Consider the following 18,991-nt stretch of genomic DNA (forward strand, 5'->3'; position numbering starts at 1 on the left):
TGCTGAACCTATGTCCAAGGAGTTTTAAATACATTTCCTTATTGTTCTAGCAGTGAAGAAAGAATATTTTTGTACATAGAGAGCATTTTAAATAGGAACTACTGTACAATGAGAAAGTGTGAAAAAGGAATGACCTCATCATTCGAATGGAAGTGGTTACTCTGAGAAAATTCACAGATCCTTATACATAACAACATACATTGTGCTGTGATTCAGTGAAGCTACTGTAATCCTCTTTTTTTTTCCAGAGATGGGGAAAAAATTAAAGGGTGTGACTCAAAAAAATTTTCTATGATTCACAGTGTTGTAAATGGAAAAAAAACAAGAGTCCTGACCACTCAGCTTTGTTTCATAGGATAGCAATGTAATTTTCCTGTGTATTTTTGAACTTACAAGTGTCTCATTAGCTTCCACATTTTGGTAGGTCTCTGAGCACAAATCCTCTCCTTCAGGTTCCTTTGACTTGCACCCTTCTCATTGTTTCAATGAATCATCATCTACCATCATTGTGTTAATTAAGATGGACCAATAGTAATGTAGACAGAGATCATAAAGATGTAGCTATGGGTCCCTGGTACTTCTTTTTGTATTTCAAGAGATGGGGCCATTCCTTTCATGTCAGCTCTGGGACCCGTTCTCTGTCATGCTGGGGAATTTGACATCTTTCCAATGAGGCACAAAACTGTTGTACTGTCCCTTAATAGTTGCTGGGTACTGACTGCAAGAGCGATGTTATTATCCCACTGGCTAAATTCCATTCTAGCAACCCAATATTCTTATTATTCCACATGACTAAGGCAATTCATGCTTCTTGTTCTAAATCTTGATGACCATAGAATTGTCGTGTATTGCTGCAGACAACCAATGTGTAACTGTCAGCTTGGTTTAATTCCATTAAGATGTGAAGTCATCGCTATATTTGTTATGCAGCTGCTCAGTCCCTTGGGGAGTTTTCTGCATGGAAAATGGGATCATAGAATCATAGAATGGTTTGGGTTGGAAGGGACCTTAAAGGTCATCTAGCTCCAACCTACCTGCCATGGGCAGGGACACCTTCCGCTAGACCAGGTTGCTCAAAACTCCATCCAGCCTGGCCTCGAACACTCAGGGATGGGGCATCCACCAGTTCCCTGGAAACCTGTTCCAGTGTCTCACCACCCACGCAGCACAGTTTCTTCCTAATACCTAGTTTAAATCTACCCTCTTTCAGTTTAAAACAGTTAGCCATTGTCCTGTCACTACACTCCCTGATAGAGTCCCTCCCCATCTTTCCTGTAGGCCCCCTTTAGGTACTGGAAGGCTCTTCTCCAGGGTGAACCACCCCAACTCTCTCAGTCTGTCTTCATAGCAGAGGTGCTCCAGCCCTCTGATCATCTTTGTGGCCCTCCTCTGGAGGTCTGTGTCCTTCTTATTTTGGGGGCTCCAGAGCTGGATGCAGTACTCCAGGTGGGGTCTCACAACCTCATGTTGTCTGCATTTCAAGGTGCTAATAGGGGATTTAAACTATGTGGAAATTCTTACTTCTGCAGGTCATCCATGCAGACAGCTTGGGAAATAGTCAACAAATAAGGCAACTGGGCTAGATGACACTTACCGTCCTTTGGGAACTCTAGGTAGAACTAAGATATGTGATCAGGCATTGAAGTCTACGCTTGTATTATTAAATAAAGTGGGGACAAGGACTGTTTTCTGGCTCCTCAGCCAAGTGGAAAAGACTGTGATGTCCATACTACCTTTAGCACTTGTCCTGGCTAACTCATGGTGGGATCTAAGACATTTTTACTATCACTGGTTTTCTTTTTTTCTAGTTCAAAATGCTTGAAACAAATGTCTGAGGGTTGTGCTGCAACATGTTGGGGTGGTGCCTTCACAGCTCCAGAGACGGTGTCATGTCTCTTGGGGTACCTCGATGTGTCAGAGGTATCTGCATGTGGCAAAGGGAACCATATGCTTTTTCCATGATGTTTTCCAGTGCTGTTCTACAAATCATACCCAGGGGTTTTCAGGGAAGGTGTTTATCAGTAAGGAGAAGAATATGCCAGAGAATGCTAATGGTTAAGCAGGATGGGTAACTGGTGGCCCAATGCCCAGGGCTGCTCTGTGGTTCTGTTTCTGTGGAGTTCCTCAGGGCATGGGGTGCAGCATCCTCGGCCACTCGTACGCCTGGCACTGTCGGGCAACTGAAAAGTGGGCAAGTTTGGTCAGAACAGGTGCACAGTGAGAGGAAAGGAGGGGAATTGTAATAGTGCGGTAAGAACATCTGCCGGGTAGCCTCTGTCAGGGGCTTTATCTGCTTTATGATGTCTGTAGTTCTCCAAGAAATTACACATGCAGTGACAGAGCAAACCCAGCAATTCCTGTGTCTTAAGAAAAGAGTCACAAACACCAAAGAGGTTATCACATTTTACTCTTTCGTCCCAATGCCGTGTACTGGAAGAATCCCAGAGGGCATAAAATATTTTCCTGAAAGTCTAGTTTGGTCCCATCACTTTTCCTGCAACACTGTTACAAGTAGGTAACTAGTGGTTAAGCTGTAAAGCTTCTTGGGGATTTAAATTGTAATCAGGAAATATAGGAAAAAAAAAAAGATCGAAAACATGTGATATGGTCCCTTACAAGCTAATGGGAAACAGCATACATGGGAGAGGAAAAAGCTTCATTTTACTAGATAATGAGACACATGACCCAAACCAATTCAGAACCAAAGATAGCCCAAGCATTGGTTATAACATATATTTTGTACCATTCTGTAAGTATCATGTTGAAGACCTGCCTTTATAAAGGAACGGAAAAGCAAAGTGAAATGTGATTCACACTACATGGAAAATAATTTTAAGCCTATTTGCAATGTGCAATGAAAACAAGTCATTGAAGAACTGGGGAATTTCTATATCAATAAGAAAGTCTAATTTTAACGTAGGCACCGTTAGGTTTTTATGCCACTATGTGCTACTATTTCAGTTACATGACATTAATTGTAACTTCATTGAAAAAGCAAGCCCATCAGAGGACAAAAAGCAGCTAATGATATTAGGGAGAGCAGCATGGACTAGTACAGTGCTGCAGTGTTTTGACCGCTTGTCTCATTTCTGGGTTAGAGAGGCGCAGACCCGGCCGTTCCCCGCTCGCCCAGCAGCACAGCGTGCAGGCATGGGAAGCTGGTACAGCCGCTGCTCTACACACACACTGACGAGAGAAAAAGCGGCCCGGAGGAATGCGGCTGCCCAACCTGGAGCACCTTCCAGGTGGCCTTCAGGAAAAGAGGCTACTGGCAATGGACCACTGGTCGAGTTAAATGTCCTCAAAGGCCACAGGTTGAGGACTACTCGTGTAGTGAAATGACAACTTATCGTCAGAGGATTCTTCCTCTTGATGGATGCCCATGTGCGAGACATTTTTACCTGTTCTTTCACTGCTCTGCCTGTCGAGGCTGTGTAAACTGGAAGTTCCCCATTGGAGGAGTTGTGTTCGTTCCATCAGGAAGCACCCAGAGATCATCCCCATCCAGCCCCTCAGGGGTCAGAGCTCAGTACGGTTTTGAAGAGCTGTAATATTCATTTTGACTGCTGAAAGTGAAATTGTTAGGCCACACAGTTTTCAAAACATAGGGCTTGGTGTTCCTGGCGATGAGGCCAAGGAAAGCTCAGTTTCACTGAAATGTGAAACAGCTGTGTGTTTTTTACTGTTGTGTACTGTGTTAACGGACAAATAAAAGAAGACTTGTGTGTTACATGGCGTCTTACTCAGGAATAATGTGTCCATCACCTGTTTCTGTGTTCTGGGAATCAGGCCGCAAAACCTTTTCTTCCAGAGTAAACTATTTGTAACCACCTGCAAGAAATCTGGCATATTGCACGTGCTTACATCGGGAAGGCTGACATAGAGCTACTGTTTTGCCAGAATATAAATGAGAAACACAAGAGAAGGGAGAATTATAGACTGAAAAAAATGCGTATCGTGCCTAATGGGAACTAGAAGGAGCACGCCATCGTTATTAGATGCACTGCAGAGAATAAAAAAAGAAGGAAATGGCTGGTAGATAACAGATATGATAGATCTGCGCATTTCTGAGCTTCGAGACAATACCAGAACTAAGAGATACTTAGTCTGTTGTTTACATCTCTCCTGGAAAGGTTAGCAAAAGTGACAAACATGAAATAATGGCTCATTCTCTACATAATATGATGATTTAGCTTTTTTCTAAAAAACCTGTGTTATTTAATCAAAAAGGTGTTAAGAGGCCATAAACTGGGCTAAAGGTTTCAACAGTTGCCAGAAAAATACCACAGAATACAAACCAAAGCATTGTTCTTTCTTCCTTCATCTGAGACCTTCAGTGAGCTCACCTAATATATGTGAATTTAACAGATGAAGAGAGAAGTTTTTTGTGCCTCTGACTGTTAGGCTGGGTTAGGAGAGACCAAAGGTACAAGTGTATGGTACCTGTACTATTGATGCTCTGTCTGAGGGAAATGCAGTTTCTTATGATTCAACATTGACTTCCGAAATAATGATGGCACTTTCCCCATAATCTTTTGGTCAAACTCAGAGGAAATTTATGATCCATGAGAATTAAAATTCAGATATGCAGTGGACTGTTCTGTTGTTGGGCATGAGCAAAAAGGGGCCCTAAAATCACACTTTTACACATTTTATTTAGTACATTTAAATATCTGCATTTTTGTAAAGCTCTATCTATCAGTAGCTATACAGACACAGAAACACAACTCTACACACATCCCGGTATTATTCTGAGACTAAACGAAACCAAAATTATCACCAAAAATTGTCTTTGTGGCAAGGACCGTGGAGCACGACACCTTGAGTTAAAACAGGGCAACAAAGCTGTTGCAGTGGAACTTATCTCAGTGTTGAGCAAAAGGTGTTAGAAATCAATCTGAGGGGAATCAAGGGGGCTGAAAGGCTTCCTGAATTCTGATATTTTATGTTCCAGCCTTTAAACAAAGTTTGGTGGTGTAGGAACTGCCAAGGTAGGTCAGACCACTCACAGGTCTAGATAATCCATGAACTGGTCTCCTTTGGGGCTAATGCTGGATGCTTCAGAAGAGGGTGCAGAAGAACCTCACAGCTGTAGTGAAAAGTTTCCACGAGAAGCTGTTTCTTTCTGGACAAGGGATGGAATGGGGAACCGAACACTGCAGGCAGGTTTGAATGTTTAATTTGAAGATTCAAACTCCTAGAACAGCACTTAAAACCCTATAAATAAAAATATGAAAGAAAAAAAAAATGAGACGCAGTCTTATTACTCAAGTTTTTAAGAGCAATTTGGACAAAAGAGAAGTTTTGACTACTAGTAATGTTTTAATACTGCCTTGCAGCTCTTCCGTGCGTTGTGGGGGAGTGGAGTCACTGGAGTGGCTGCGCAGAACAATGTCAACCCGATCTGCGGATACGTAGGCGCTACGTACAACAGGAACCTAAAAATGGTGGGGAACCTTGTCCTGCTCTAGAGGAGAAGGCTGGCTGCCTGGAATACCTGACTTTCCAGGGAGAGGACTGTGGCCATGAACACGGTATTCTCTCTTTGCTTTATCTGTACGTTGTGCCTGTCAGGGCCTTCATAAATTGTACTGATGTCAATGAACAGAAAAAAAGTGCATCTATCTGCAGCTAGGTGGTTAAAAATACAATTTAAAACTTTACTTTCTACTGTCTACTTGTTCTTTATTCTATTCTTGTATTTTTTTCCCTACTTGGGCTTTTCTTAATTTCTATTAAGTAAGCAATTAAGCTGCATGTATTCCTTCAGCTTCTTGATTTAAGCCCCTAAGTATAACGTCTCTGTGCAAAGTTAGAACACAACTTCAGTACGAAAACAGGAGACAGAGCTCCTTGTAGGATTCCAGCCCATCCTGTTTCCTCACAGACTAGATGGCATGCACTTCTGCTGAATAAGGTGAGAGCTTAGCTGTAGGAAAGGGGGTCGAGGCTGCTGTTGCCAACATTTTATCGGTTTTTCAGTAAGTCAGTCAGCATCACCATCCCCAAGCTCCTGATTCATTCACCCACTGTTACAGTAATTGAAATATGACGCAATGGTGCCTTGCTGCTTTACCGTAACTGTTTTCTTCTTCAGTCCCTGCTTTCATAACTACCTCTGAATACGGTAAAGAAAGAAAACGACGAGCAGCGTCTTCTCTCTGGCCTTCAAACAAAGAAGCAGCTGGGTAATCTATTTATCATATGCATGTGGGTCATCTTGTTCAATAGAAAATTGCTGGCTAGAGAAAAATGTAATTAAATTTGCAATAATTAAACAATAAGCTATAGCTTGTAGTTTTTCTCTCCTGCAGTGCATTTGCATGTTCTAGATGTTGTTTTTTATTACTTACTAATTGTCCTGAATCAGACATAGAGGTCATGGCAAATCTGAGGATAGCTGCTTTTGAAAGCAAACAGTAAATAATGCTAAACAAATGTATCCGTAAGCGTAAGTCCAAGAACAAAATGGGCTGAATGTGATCAGTCTCAAGAGACCTTTTTTTTAAAACTGATCGACACACGCAGTAAAAAATGTTGTTTGGTTACCAGTAGAGATGGTTATGAAGTTTAAATTACTGGGTCTGTAGTGCTCATCACTCTTTGCCCTATGCAATAAAGCCTGTCGGTATTCTTAAAGCCTCTTTTCCATTTTCCCTTTTAGCAGCACAGAAGAAAAAATATGGGTTACTGAGATTTGTTTTTCAATATAATTTAAGAATACAGAACACAACCAGAAAGTGAAATTATACAGAAAACACTGGACTGGGGCATGGAATGAAAAATAGTTTGTGTAATGTTTGTAAGAATCCATTAATTAGGTTAAGGTTAGAAACAGCCTTGTTAGCAATGATGATGTCTAACCTGCACTTCACAAATACCACCCCTGTGATAGGTAAGTACATTTAAAGTGTATACGTCGCTTGTGCTTTATCTAGTGTAACTAATTCAGTACTTTTCCTTCTGAGCAGATACTGTGTGGAATTTAAAACAGAATCACTTTCACACCACTGTGCTTTGGAGAATCGGCCGTACGCTCGATGGATGCAGTACCTACGAGAAGGACATACCGTGTGTGTAGCTTGCCAGCCTCCAGCGATGAATACTGACACGCATCGCTGTTCTGGAGATGGCCATAATGCAGATGGGTAAAGAAAGCCATTTTTCTGCTGTCTCTTTGGTAGCAAAACACAGCACAGAAGTTAAGACTTCTCAAGGTCTCATTAAAAGCTGCATTTATTATACCCAAAAAATGAAACAGCTCATATCGCTTGCAGAGCTCAGATTTACCCTTTCAGTTCTCACAGAAATTGCCTTTAAAACCTAGATAAAATTTGGAAATTATTTCAAAATAAGAGTTCAGCACTTTCAATGCTTTATTTGCTATTGTGAAGCGATAATGTAACTTCTGTAGTGCAAGAGGTCTTTTTACAGCTATTGGCACTTTTACCTAAAAAAGGTATTTCCTGCCACAATCCAAATCTGATTTCAGGTTTAACAGTGGTGGATCAGTACTCCTCTCTCTTGAACCTACACACCTGGTTTCTAGAACAGTAATTTTGAAAGTAGACATTTAATATTCAGAACAAGTTTTTATTTGAGCTATACATTTATTAATATGCATACTACTTAATACCTGTACAACCACCATCCTGTATACTATACTTTGGAATATAGTGCCTGCTCCAGAAAGCATTTTAAGAGCTAGATGAGCTAATTAAAATTTTACATTATTAAGCAAATCATATCTTCTGACATGTTATACAACACAACCTAGTAGCATGAAATATAACGTTTTCAGTGTTTTAACTCGTCATTTATTGTCACATTTCAGAGGTAAAATCTTACACTGGGAAGCAGTTGGCAACTCTCAGTGCAAAGGAACCTGGAAGAAGATTCGGCAACTGGAACACTGTTCGTGTCCCCTTGTGCATAGCTTTATTTTTACATAAAAGTTTAAAAGACCTTTAAAACAGCAACAACAAAAAGATTAAGAAAATTAACACCAAAGTCAAGAAACCTACATCTTTCTGCTGCATTTTCTGGATCTAAACAAACTTGAAAGGAGTCAGAACTTTGGAAGAAGCATTTTGGGAAACCCTCTCTGCTTTAATACAAAACACTAAGACTGATCTTTGTATTAGAACACTAGAAGTATGTTTCCACATTTCTCTTTTGTAATTAAAGAGCTAATGTTTCTAACCGTAGTAGCTGCTTTTCCTAAAGTTTACTGGCCACGGTCTTGTCTACAGGCACTGCTCCTACTCAGTAGTGAGCCAGCCAAACATTCTCAAGTCTGAGAACAGTTACTGTCATCATTAAATAGCAAAGGTGAATAAAAACGAGAGTTTAAGAGCTAAAACCGGATACCAGTTTAGATCTTGTTCCTTCCCAATATCATCTAGACAGTTGTTTATACTACAAGTGGATAAGTATTCTTCCTTTACATTGCAGTTGTCGTGTTCAGCCACCTTCATAAAGATGCATGACTAGTCAGCGCTGTTAAGAAAGCAGTCGTGCTCGGAACTTCAAGTCACTAATACCCAATGTGAACTTTACATCAGAAAAACCTAAACAAGTCTTTGTGACTAAAGCCTTGGCTAACAAAAAAAAATTACTTATTACTAGTTAAAACTGCTCATGTACAATGATAACATAGAAACCTGCAATATTAGAGCACTGGCAAGACTGCTATGCAGGTAGCTCAAATCCTTGTTTTGTTACCTATTACCTTGAACTATTCTTACAGCATTAAAGAGGATGCATGCTGCACTTTCTCACTTGTCAGATACCTGCTATGACTTTTTGAATTGTTGGCTTATGGCTGCTCTAAGCATTCCTTGCTGAAGGACAAAGCCTGTATTTTATCAAGATCCTGGAATTCGCAATGTTTGCTAAAAAGAAATTATGCCTTAAGGTTGGGGAAATTTACTGTTAAGACATGCAGCATCTCTGTGGAACCTAAGGACTACTGATTGCCGCTGTTTCTAGCAGCTGCAAGAAGAAACCGCACTGGCTGGTGGCAAGAACGAGGAAGGTGATCTAGCTGAGGTTCTGTCCACAAAAAGAGTGTGAAACAAACCTTTGTAACTGTACTTTACCATTTATCTTAATGGAAGCAAGCCTCCAAAACAGAAAGCAGAGAGATTATCTTAATACTTCCTGAACATTTTGTTCTTCAACAATATATATCTTTTAACTGAAAAAAAAAAGGAATCAGTTTGTAAAATCAGCAATACCAATACATACGTATTTTTTGGTATAACTTACTGATAGAGATGACAAGTCTGACCAAAATGTCAAAGTGAAGCAAATCAGATTAGAATGGGTTATATGGCAGGAAGTAAAATGATAAAAAGCTCAATCTAACCAGAGATACAACCCTTTAGAAATACAGAACACTTGACTCTTTGTTAGCCTCTGTCAAGCTAAACATGTTGCTAGTCATTTAATATCTCTATGTACATAATTGACCGTTCTTAAATCACTGCAAGCATTTTCATATTTCAGAAATTAGGTCATCTATTGCATGTAGATAAAAGGCCAGGCTTTACATTTAAGTCATCGTTATCCAAGCAAGGAGCTTACATGAATGTTTTACACCTATTATTGTTCTGTTTCATGTATTAGGACAGCATCACAGCTGGGCATTCTGAGACTAAAATAAGTTATTATTCTGAAAAGCCAGACTAGGTCCTTACATAGGGAAATGTCAAGAAGAGTTGATTCCTGTAGTCCAACTTAGTCTTGGTTGATCCTGCACAGGGTTCTCCACCGGTCTTTTAACATGACGCTAGTTCGGTTGTTGAAGTCACCATGGACCAAAATTTTAGCCCAGTTACCCACTCCGAACTCCCTTATTCCAGATTTCAGTTCCAAGTCTTCTTTGTAAGTCCATCGCTAGGGGAAGAATAGAGAAAAATACCAGCTATATGAACAGAGAAAGCTATTAATATAAGAGCTAACCTTATAGCAAATATAAAAGCAAGTTTTTATACTGCTCTCTAGTTATTACAGGGTACAGATGTCTGAGGGTCAGTAGGGTCATTTTGATTTCTTCTGAGCACCATAACTTGACACTAAATACAACAACAAAGGTTACCAAGTCAAGTGTTACAACACAGTAGCAGACATCTACTGAAACAAGAACCATATGCTTCAATGTTCACAAGGAAGAAAAGAAGAAAAAGACATTGGGCAAAGTTTTGCTTTGTTCAAAACATGCTTTCTAAAATTGTACTTTATCAGCCGATTGAGTCAAGACAAACCTTGACTGATCCTAGTATGCATCACAAAAGAGAGCATTTCGTAATACATTAATCTAGGGACTGAGAATCAAGACACCATTTACCAACAACAAAGGAATTTCAGTCTGTTTCGAAAAAACAAATCCCAATATTTTAAATGCTGATGGAAGCAAAATGCATGTATTGCATTTGAAAGTGAGATCAGCCATAACCTCAGGTAACAGCTATGCATTTGTTTTTGGGTGTTTGTTGAGCCCACTGCTTAAGTCTCGCTGTCATGACTTACAAGCTTTTAATCTTTAGGGGATGACATTTCTCTCATAAAAGGAGAGAAAATTACTTGCAGTTATACATCTGTAAGCAATATCTTCCAAAGCAGTTCTCCAGTGTACCAGTTCTTCCTTAGTTGCTTCTCAATAAAAATATCTCAATACAAACAATTTAAAGACTGCACACAGTGAAAGAAAACTGTATTTTTAAAAAATCAAATACTTTCTTTTTAGAAGCTTACCTTTACAGTAAAGTGTGAGGGAGAATGGAGTATTAACTTTCTTTTATTGTAGTTTTATAGACACACACATATATATAACAAAAGCTTACAGATCCTATATATCCTATCACGCCTATTTTTAATCACTGCATTTTTAATGTAGGTGTATTACATACAGTAATTTTTTTCACTCTGAAATAGCAATTAGCAACTTTACTATGGAATTATTTTAAACCAACTTATTCTGCTAGCATCTGGTCCTCCACAAATCTCTTAAAATCTTTGTTTGCTTAATACACAACTAATCATGCTGATGTCTGATCAACACACCTCCTTAGGCCAACTGAATTACATATCATCTGTGCAAATACAGGACAGGATTTCCAGTTGAAACAACTCTGTAGGAAAACTGTTACTAAAAAGTAAGTATCAATTTCTATTTTAAACTGCATTTTGATAGCATGTTCTTTCTATATTTATTCCCTGAAATCTGAAATTACTTACAGAAAAAAATGTAAACTTAAAAATGTTAATGAGATTGAGATGTACAAAGAATTGTATTGTGTAGCTGTTCCATTTAATTTATATGTGTTCACTTCTGCTTCTTAGACTGGAGACGTCCTGCTGCTCCTGATGGTCTCATGGACCATAGTAAGTTATGAAAGGAGACAAATGGTCAATTTTCACTGGTCTCATGCTGGCATTTCTGTGAGCACCAGCAAATTCCATATTAAAAAACATTAGTTACCAGACTTCTACAAAATCTGCATGTGTTTATATGCATGTCATGAGCAAATGACTGCTGAAGATCCAACTAAGCAGCACTGTTATTTCTGCATTTAACCATTGCCTGTGCTTTACTTATTTTGGAGTTGCTCTGAAATAGCAAAAAAAAGTCAGTGCTTCTGTTCATAACAGCACTATGAAATTCACATAGGCAAGTGATCAAAAGCACTGTAATTACTCATTCATGTTCAGTGTGTGAAAGCAAAATAGTTAATGTCTCAGAGGCCTTTGCAGGCCTCAGCAGTTAAGAAGCATTTGCAGCTAATGGTCTTGCCGGTCAGAACGATTTAATCGAAAGAGTGAACTATTTGTAAAAGGATATACTGTCTAGAGCCTCCTTGTCTGATGAATTTTATTCACTGCTGTTATGTACTATATGCTGCTTATCTGACACAGTTTTGGTGAGAAACAGGTTGTGAAAGTTATAGGAACTCTGTAGCTGCCCCAGCTGGGCAGAGTTCACATCAGCAGAGCCTGTCGCTGCTCCTGCCTGTCCTCACCTATAGCCACAGCAATAAACCACTTCTGCTCTGACCTGAGCTGAACTGCAATTCAGATAAGCAGCACATGGTACATAACAACAGCGAATGAGGTTCATCAGATGATAAGGCACTTTTTACAAATTGTAAAGGTCAGCCATAGCCTGATTCTCTCAGGTTCCCTCCTGCTTTATAGCCAACACCATTTATCCATGTGGTAGTTGGAAATGATCTGTTACTTACAGGAGGAGGTCTTTTATCTACTTTGGTAAACCTCTGTTTTCATCCCCCAAACTACAAATTCTAAGCCTTCGGCTTCAGTCTTTTACACCTCCTATTGCTCTTCTAATATTCTATAAATATATATATATTTTTTTTTTCCAATCCAGTTCCAATTAACCTGAGGTTTTATTAGCACAGGTCACCTTGGGGGGCCCCCATAAGGGTCTACAGGTTTAGTTACAAATTTATCATTGTAGGTACATTAGCAAAGGATTAGTCCCCCACCGCATAAGGATTATGTACATTTGATCTCGGGAATACTCACAACTCAACCAGATCCTGCTGGCTACAAAACTGCTAAGGGATATTAGAAGTGGCCACCTCCTCCAGCAGCCCCAGCCCAGGATCCTCCTGTTGTGGCTGCCCTTTACAATTGAAACTTTCAAAATTGTGAAGAATTGGCTAGAAAGGGAAATGCAGTTGTAAAGAAATAGCCTCAACTTACAGAAATTTAAACTTGATAAAGCCAGCTAGTATAACTGAGTAGTACAGAGAATCTGTCAATTACAGGGGAACAAACATCACTTAACTCTGCAAATACTGTACCCAGTAGAAATATAAGTCTCGTGGCTGCTGTCATGAGACAAATGTATACCACGTTGCTTATGCACAAGGGGTGGCTGGGCAGGACAATCCAGGACCAGCCAGTATGACTGTCAGTGGCACAAGAGGTCCATTTGTACAAGACGCTCAGACAAATTCCTCATCTGTGGATATATTTTTAAATTATTTTTAGGGTTTTTTTTGTTGTTTGTTTGTTTTTTTAAAAAAACAACACAACTTTCTCCTTTCTTAATTACCTGGACCCCTTCTGGGCATCCTTAAAAGATGCCACCCTTACAAACAACAACAATTCAGGCACCAGGGATGGGCCAGGTGACAATTTTGAGTGTCATTCTGCATGGTTCCTCCCTCCTTATACACGGAAAAACTTCTTTACGGTTAGGGTGACAGAGCACTGGCACAGGCTGCCCAGGGAGGTTGTGGAGTCCCCTTCTCTGCAGATTTTCAAAGCCCGCCTGGATGCAGTCCTGAGTAATGTGCTCTGGGCAATCCTGCTTTAGCAGGGGAGTTGGACTAGATGATCTCTAGAGATCCCTTCCAACTCTGAAAATTCTGTGATTCTGTGATTCCCTTGAATTTAAGCTCTAAAAGTGGCAGCAGCACTCAGAGGTGAAAGGTGGTGGTGGGGGGTGTCCTCGGGGAGGGAAGGAACTTGGATAACAGTCAGCCTGATCAAAATTGTACTCTGGTTATTCTGCAACAACCAAAAATTTTGCATCTACACAAAATGAAAGCTGAGGTACATGAAGATCAAACTTCACATGTGGAAGCTAGACTTATTCCAGCTTAATGCAACTATCAGTGCCTCTTCAGGAAACTATGATCACCGATAAACCTCACGAAGCAGTGAAAGAATTGAGTAGTAGTAGTTCAGTTGTGTTTCTAAACAGTTAGAAACCTAAAACTTCTCTGAAGTTGTCTACCCTTTATCAAAAATACTTCCTTTTTCCAATACTTCTGTTCCACAGTTCTTTTACATCAGCAGTGAATAGTGTTTTTTTAAGCTATTGTTAAAAGGCCAACAATTCCATTGGAACCATCTAGTTCACCTCATTTCAGAGCATGCCAGAAAAATTTTCCTAAATAAAATCTTTATTCAAGTAACACAGTTATGCTTGACCAAAAGCACCAGATAATTCAAATACTTCCAGCAACAGAGACAATCACAACCCGTGTTACTTGTTGTAACGATCAATTACGTCTGCTGTTAAAAGGGTTGTTTTCTTGCTTGTTTTGCTGTAAAATTGCTTATAGAGGGTTTTTTTCAAATAAATTTATTCATTTTAAGATATAAATGAGGAACGTGCCTGGTTAACCAGGTAAACCAGAGACTGACTCATTTTCTTTTCACCGAGAAACTGTATAGAGCATTAAGTTGCTCCCTCCCTGCCTCCAAATGCCTGTGCCCTCTGGGATGGCAGCTATGCAGACTCTAGCATTGCGCTGTTACACGCTACCAAGACGGACTGAGAGACTGGACATAATGCAGCACTATGCTTGAGCTAACATAATCACAGAGCCTAGTCCAGAACAACGCGACGTTTGGCTGGTGCAGAACGCTGGCAGAGCAAGCTTGAGTTTGCCAGACAGACTGTGTAGACATACCCTCATATATCTAAAGATCTTGTTATTCCTCAGAGTCAGTTCTGCTCTAGTAACTTGTCTTCCTTCGATTGTGTGTTCTGGGACTCTGCTCTGCTCTTTTTTTCCCCTCTGAGTTTAAATATATGGACATTTTTTTTTTCCCATACAAGTCTCACTAAATTCTGAAAACCCAGATTTTCAGATGCATTCTTTAATTTAAGCAAACTGTCAGTCAGATTTTAGACAACTCACAGGACTTGCCATACACATAGAGATTATAAAATTGAGTACAAACAGTTCCCTAAATTTTGCGACACTTGCATGCCCTAATTTAGGAATGAGAAAATAAAGTACACTTCCTTTCAACAGCACTGCAGATTGCTGTATGCAGCTAACTGAAAACACAGCAATGAAAGGCTGAAAATGGGCACTGAACCATTGCAATGAAATGCCAAAATACAAAACAAGAGCAAACAATGCCAACATTGAAAGAGGGACTACATGGAAAAGGAAGTTCTAGAAGTCAACAGCTCTGACATTCACTGCATTCTTTCATGCATGCAGATGATTTTATAACCCAGGTTATTAAGCAGAGGAGCAGATGTATTGTTTAAAAGGCCAATATCATTGCTTTGTTTACAATATTTATGAGAGGTCTCACTTGCAGGGAGTACGGCATAAATATCATGCAGACAGCAAATGCTTACTTTTCTAAGTGTTTAAAGAAACACAGTCCTGAATCTTAATTTCTTTCAAGTTTTTATGAAATTTTCAATGAGTTATTCACTACTATCAGATGTAGTTTTCTATAAATTTAGTCTTTACATTTCAATTAAGGTTGTACTATAATAACAGAATTAAGCATGTGACATCTATTTTTTTGTAGTGAGATGTGTGCACAAGCCCTAGATCTAGAACTGGATACAGTACTTGTTGCTGACCCCATAAGAGACTACCTTAACATAAAAACAGGTGAATATAAAGCTGTCATTATCTCTGTGTCAGTTATGGTCTGATTAGTTTAAATCTTGATGTTGAAAACAAGATCAATGGAAGTGTGTGAGCTCACCAGCAACTGGCTGACAAGGCACCTATCTGAGTTTAAGGTAGAATAAAGTAACTTATTATGTTTTTGAAGGCAACAAGCAAATCCAGTAAGTGCTGATTTTTATTTTTTTTTTTTTTTAGGGCACTGGTTGTATTTGCAGGTTTTAAGGGGGATCTCAGTGCTTTAACTATTCCTGAGATTTGTGAGAAAGTGAAAAAACTGTTTATAAGTAGCAGGGGGCTTAACCTCCAAGGATAGATGAGCTCTCATTAGAACATCAACCAATTTGACAACAGCATGTGACTAAAGGTTTAACCAATACTTCAACTTCTGTAAAAATGCCTAAAGAACTAGGAATAAGTACAAGTCTCCTCAAGGACCGTCTGAAAAAAAACCCAACCAACCATAAGCAAGTTCGTCCTTCCCCGTTATATGAAAAATGAAATGTCTAAATGAACTCCAGAAAAATGAAACAGCTCCCACCAAAATGGATGTATGTTGATAACTTTGCATATTATGTAAACAGAAAGACTCCATATTGCTTCCTAAGATATTCTCAAGAGGAATTCAACAATGGCAATACATGTATCTAATATTAATTTCATTCAGAAGTGTTTATCGGTTTGTCATGATAACTGAAGAAGATTGGCTATGTGCAAAAATCAGTTTTTAACAGTTCACTCCAATGTCAAATCAACTTCAGATTGCCTTCCATTAAGGCACACACTTCTGTACTTCCCACCAATAGGGAATTCCAGCATTAGTGAACAGAGCAGAATTATTTTGAAGCAATTCAATGATGTAGGCTTAGCGATGAAAAGAATGCAAATAACTATTTGAAATGTAGCATTATAAAAAGACCCTATTTGTTTATAAAAACTAGAATAATTTCCCAAGTAAATATATGTTTTTACCTCATATGAACAAAGTATTGAATTACAAAATTGCTAGATCGTGTCATGGTTTAACCCCAGCTAGCAACTACACACCACACAGCTGCTTGCTCACTTCCCCTACGGCGGGATGGGCGAGAGAATCAGAAGAGTAAAAGTGAGAAAACTCGTGGTTTGAGATAAAGGCAGTTTAATAGGTAAATCAAAAGACATGCACGCAAGCAAAGGAGAACAAGGAATTCATTCACTATTGCTCACTGGCAGACAGATATTCAGCCATCTCCAGGAAAATAGGGCTCCATCATGCATGACAGTTACTTGGGAAGACAAACACCATAACTCCAAATGTCCCGTCCCTTCCTTCTTCTTCCCCCAGCTTTATATGTGAGCATGACATCATATGGTATGGAATATCATTTTGGTCAGCTGTCCCAGCTGTGATCCCTCCCAGCTTCTTGTGCACCCACAGCCGGCTTGCTGGTGGGGTGGTGTGAGAAGCATAAAAGGCCTTGACTCTGTAAGCACTGCTTAGCAATAACTAAAACACCCCTGTATTATCTATATACACTGTTTTCAGCACAAATCCAAAACAAAAGCCCCTTCTACTATGAAGAACATTAACTCTATCTAAGCCAAAACCAGCACAATCTTTAACCTTTTAAGTAGGAAAACAAAGTCTTTGATGTTTGCCCAAAAATTCTTATGGCCAAGTGATATTCTGAATTCTTTAATCCAAACAGTGGAAAGATTTTTATTTTCTCCACATCTTTTAAAAAGACTAAGACTAAGCTTTAGGAACAGTGTATTTCAACAAATTAAAGGCTCATAAGCATTAGCAACAATATTTGAGACTGCACAAATAGGGTCTTTTTCTCTTTTTTTAAAGACAGGAATTAGAACTTAAAAAACAGTCTCAGGACCTGTATGTAGCACAGCTTGAGTAATGTGGAGAATCTTAAACCCAGGCATTCTGGAGACAGAGTCAAATGAAGTTGGGAAAAAAATTCTATGTAGTGCAGATTAATTTTATCTCCATTTAGAATACAGATGGATACAAACCTGTCTTCTGCGGCCACAAGCCAAAGCATTTCCATGTTTTTCCGTATTTTGCAAGCTGTTCAGGCCTAGAAGACAGTTAATATACATTCAGACCAATGAGGAGTCAACATTAAGGCAGAAGTTTTGCATTCTACCATTTACGTGAGACAAGAATATACAATATTTTGATATGCTTTGACAGACTGGGAAAATTTCAGTGTCTGTTTATATATGAATATGCTTTTATATATGTATACACGAGTGTCACCTTAGTCCAAGAATAGTCTGTTCAAAAGAGTCACTATATTTTCTATGAAAAAGAGCTCACAGAAGCACATATTTTAAACAATTAGGTAAAAATTGGTACATATAATGAAACATTGTTATTTCATCTTGGTAAAACCATTTTTACTACACATACTGCAGTCATTTTACATAGAGAGAATGGAAACTAACCAGCAATCAGAGCTATGATACTTTGTATATAGGTTCCATCATTTCCACCAAAAACATGTGTCAGGCTCTAACCACTGCAAGCACCTTAATATTTTGTTCTTCCAAGTACAACATGGACACATGCAGATGATGTAATGTCATCTCTTCGTGGTAAGAGGGTTTTCAGAACCTACTTATAAGTATTATAATACTAATAATTATAATACTTAAGTATTACAATACTTACAATACTTATAAGTATTATAAGTATATAAGTATTATATAAGTAGGACCTGGTTTTTACCAGCAAGGAGGGGCTGGTAGGCAGTGTCAACTTGAGGGTAGCCTGGGCTGTAGTGACCATAAAATGGTCGAGTTCTAGATCCTTAAGGCAGTGAGGAAGGTGTGCAGCAAACTGACCACCCCGGACTTTGGGAGAGCTGACTTTGGCCTCTTGAAGAATCTGCTTGGTATGGTGCCACGGGAAGAGGGGCCCAAGAAAGTTGGTTAATATTCAAGGATCACCTCCTCTAAGCTCAGGAGCAATGCATCCCTACAAAGAGGAAGGCAGGCAGAAAAGCCAAGAGGCCTGCATTGACAAACAAGGAGCTCCTGGACATGACCAAAAGGAAAAAGGAGGTCTACAGGGAGTGGAAACAGGGGTGGGTAGCCTGGGAGGAATACAACGGAATTGTTTGAGCAGCCAGGGATCAGGTTAGACAAGATAAAGCCCAGATAGAACTAAATCTGGCCAGGGACATTAAGACAAACAAAAAATCCTTCTGTCAGTATGTCAATAACAAAGACTAGGGAAGATGTGGGCCTTCTCCGGAAGGAAACGCAAGAGCTGGTCACCCGGGACAGAGACAGAGCTGAGGTACTCAATGCCTTTTTTGCCTCAGTCTTCATTGGCAAGGACTGCAGCCACACTGCCCATGATGCAGAATGCAAAGGCGAGGACTGGGAAAATGAAGAACCACCCACTGTAGGTGAAAATCAAGTACGAGACCACCTAAGGAACCTGAAGGTGCAGAAGTCCATGGGACCTGATGAGATACATCCGCGGATCCTGAGGGAACTGGCAGATGAAGTCGCTAAGCCACTAGCCATCATATTTGAGAAGTCGTGGTGGCCTGGTGAGGGTC

The 18,991-nt window shown here is 39.5% G+C and overlaps 2 protein-coding genes across 2 annotated transcripts in view; one reads left to right on the forward strand and one right to left on the reverse strand.

Annotated features, from left to right (window-relative positions):
• Positions 1-3,214: 3,214 nt before the first annotated feature.
• On the forward strand, positions 3,215-8,199 carry SBSPON (somatomedin B and thrombospondin, type 1 domain containing). Its single transcript, XM_009891965.1, has 5 exons — positions 3,215-3,290; positions 5,340-5,534; positions 6,098-6,188; positions 6,972-7,148; positions 7,835-8,199. The coding sequence occupies exons 1-5, from the start codon at positions 3,215-3,217 to the stop codon at positions 7,950-7,952; spliced, it is 657 nt and encodes a 218-aa protein (XP_009890267.1). The 3' UTR covers positions 7,953-8,199.
• A 1,542-nt stretch (positions 8,200-9,741) lies between these two features.
• TERF1 (telomeric repeat binding factor (NIMA-interacting) 1) overlaps positions 9,742-18,991 on the reverse strand; it is a 25,238-nt gene continuing 15,988 nt past the window's right edge. The window contains exons 9-10 of the mRNA XM_009891967.1: positions 17,433-17,497; positions 9,742-9,900 (exon numbers count right to left, since the gene is read on the reverse strand). Coding sequence (XP_009890269.1) covers positions 9,742-9,900; positions 17,433-17,497 — 224 coding nt within the window. The remainder of the gene's footprint in view (positions 9,901-17,432; positions 17,498-18,991) is intronic.

The sequence above is a fragment of the Charadrius vociferus genome, unplaced genomic scaffold, assembly GCF_000708025.1.
Source record: "Charadrius vociferus isolate BGI_N301 unplaced genomic scaffold, ASM70802v2 scaffold15, whole genome shotgun sequence".
Lineage (NCBI taxonomy): Eukaryota > Metazoa > Chordata > Aves > Charadriiformes > Charadriidae > Charadrius > Charadrius vociferus.

Bases quoted from the DNA above. Each gene is read 5' to 3' on its own strand.
- SBSPON (XM_009891965.1), top strand. From the start codon at position 3,215: ATGCGGCTGCCCAACCTGGAGCACCTTCCAGGTGGCCTTCAGGAAAAG. The intron at 5,535-6,097 runs GTATTCTCTCTT...TTTCTTCTTCAG, and splicing joins GGACTGTGGCCATGAACACG to TCCCTGCTTTCATAACTACC. The intron at 6,189-6,971 runs GTAATCTATTTA...CCTTCTGAGCAG, and splicing joins TCAAACAAAGAAGCAGCTGG to ATACTGTGTGGAATTTAAAA.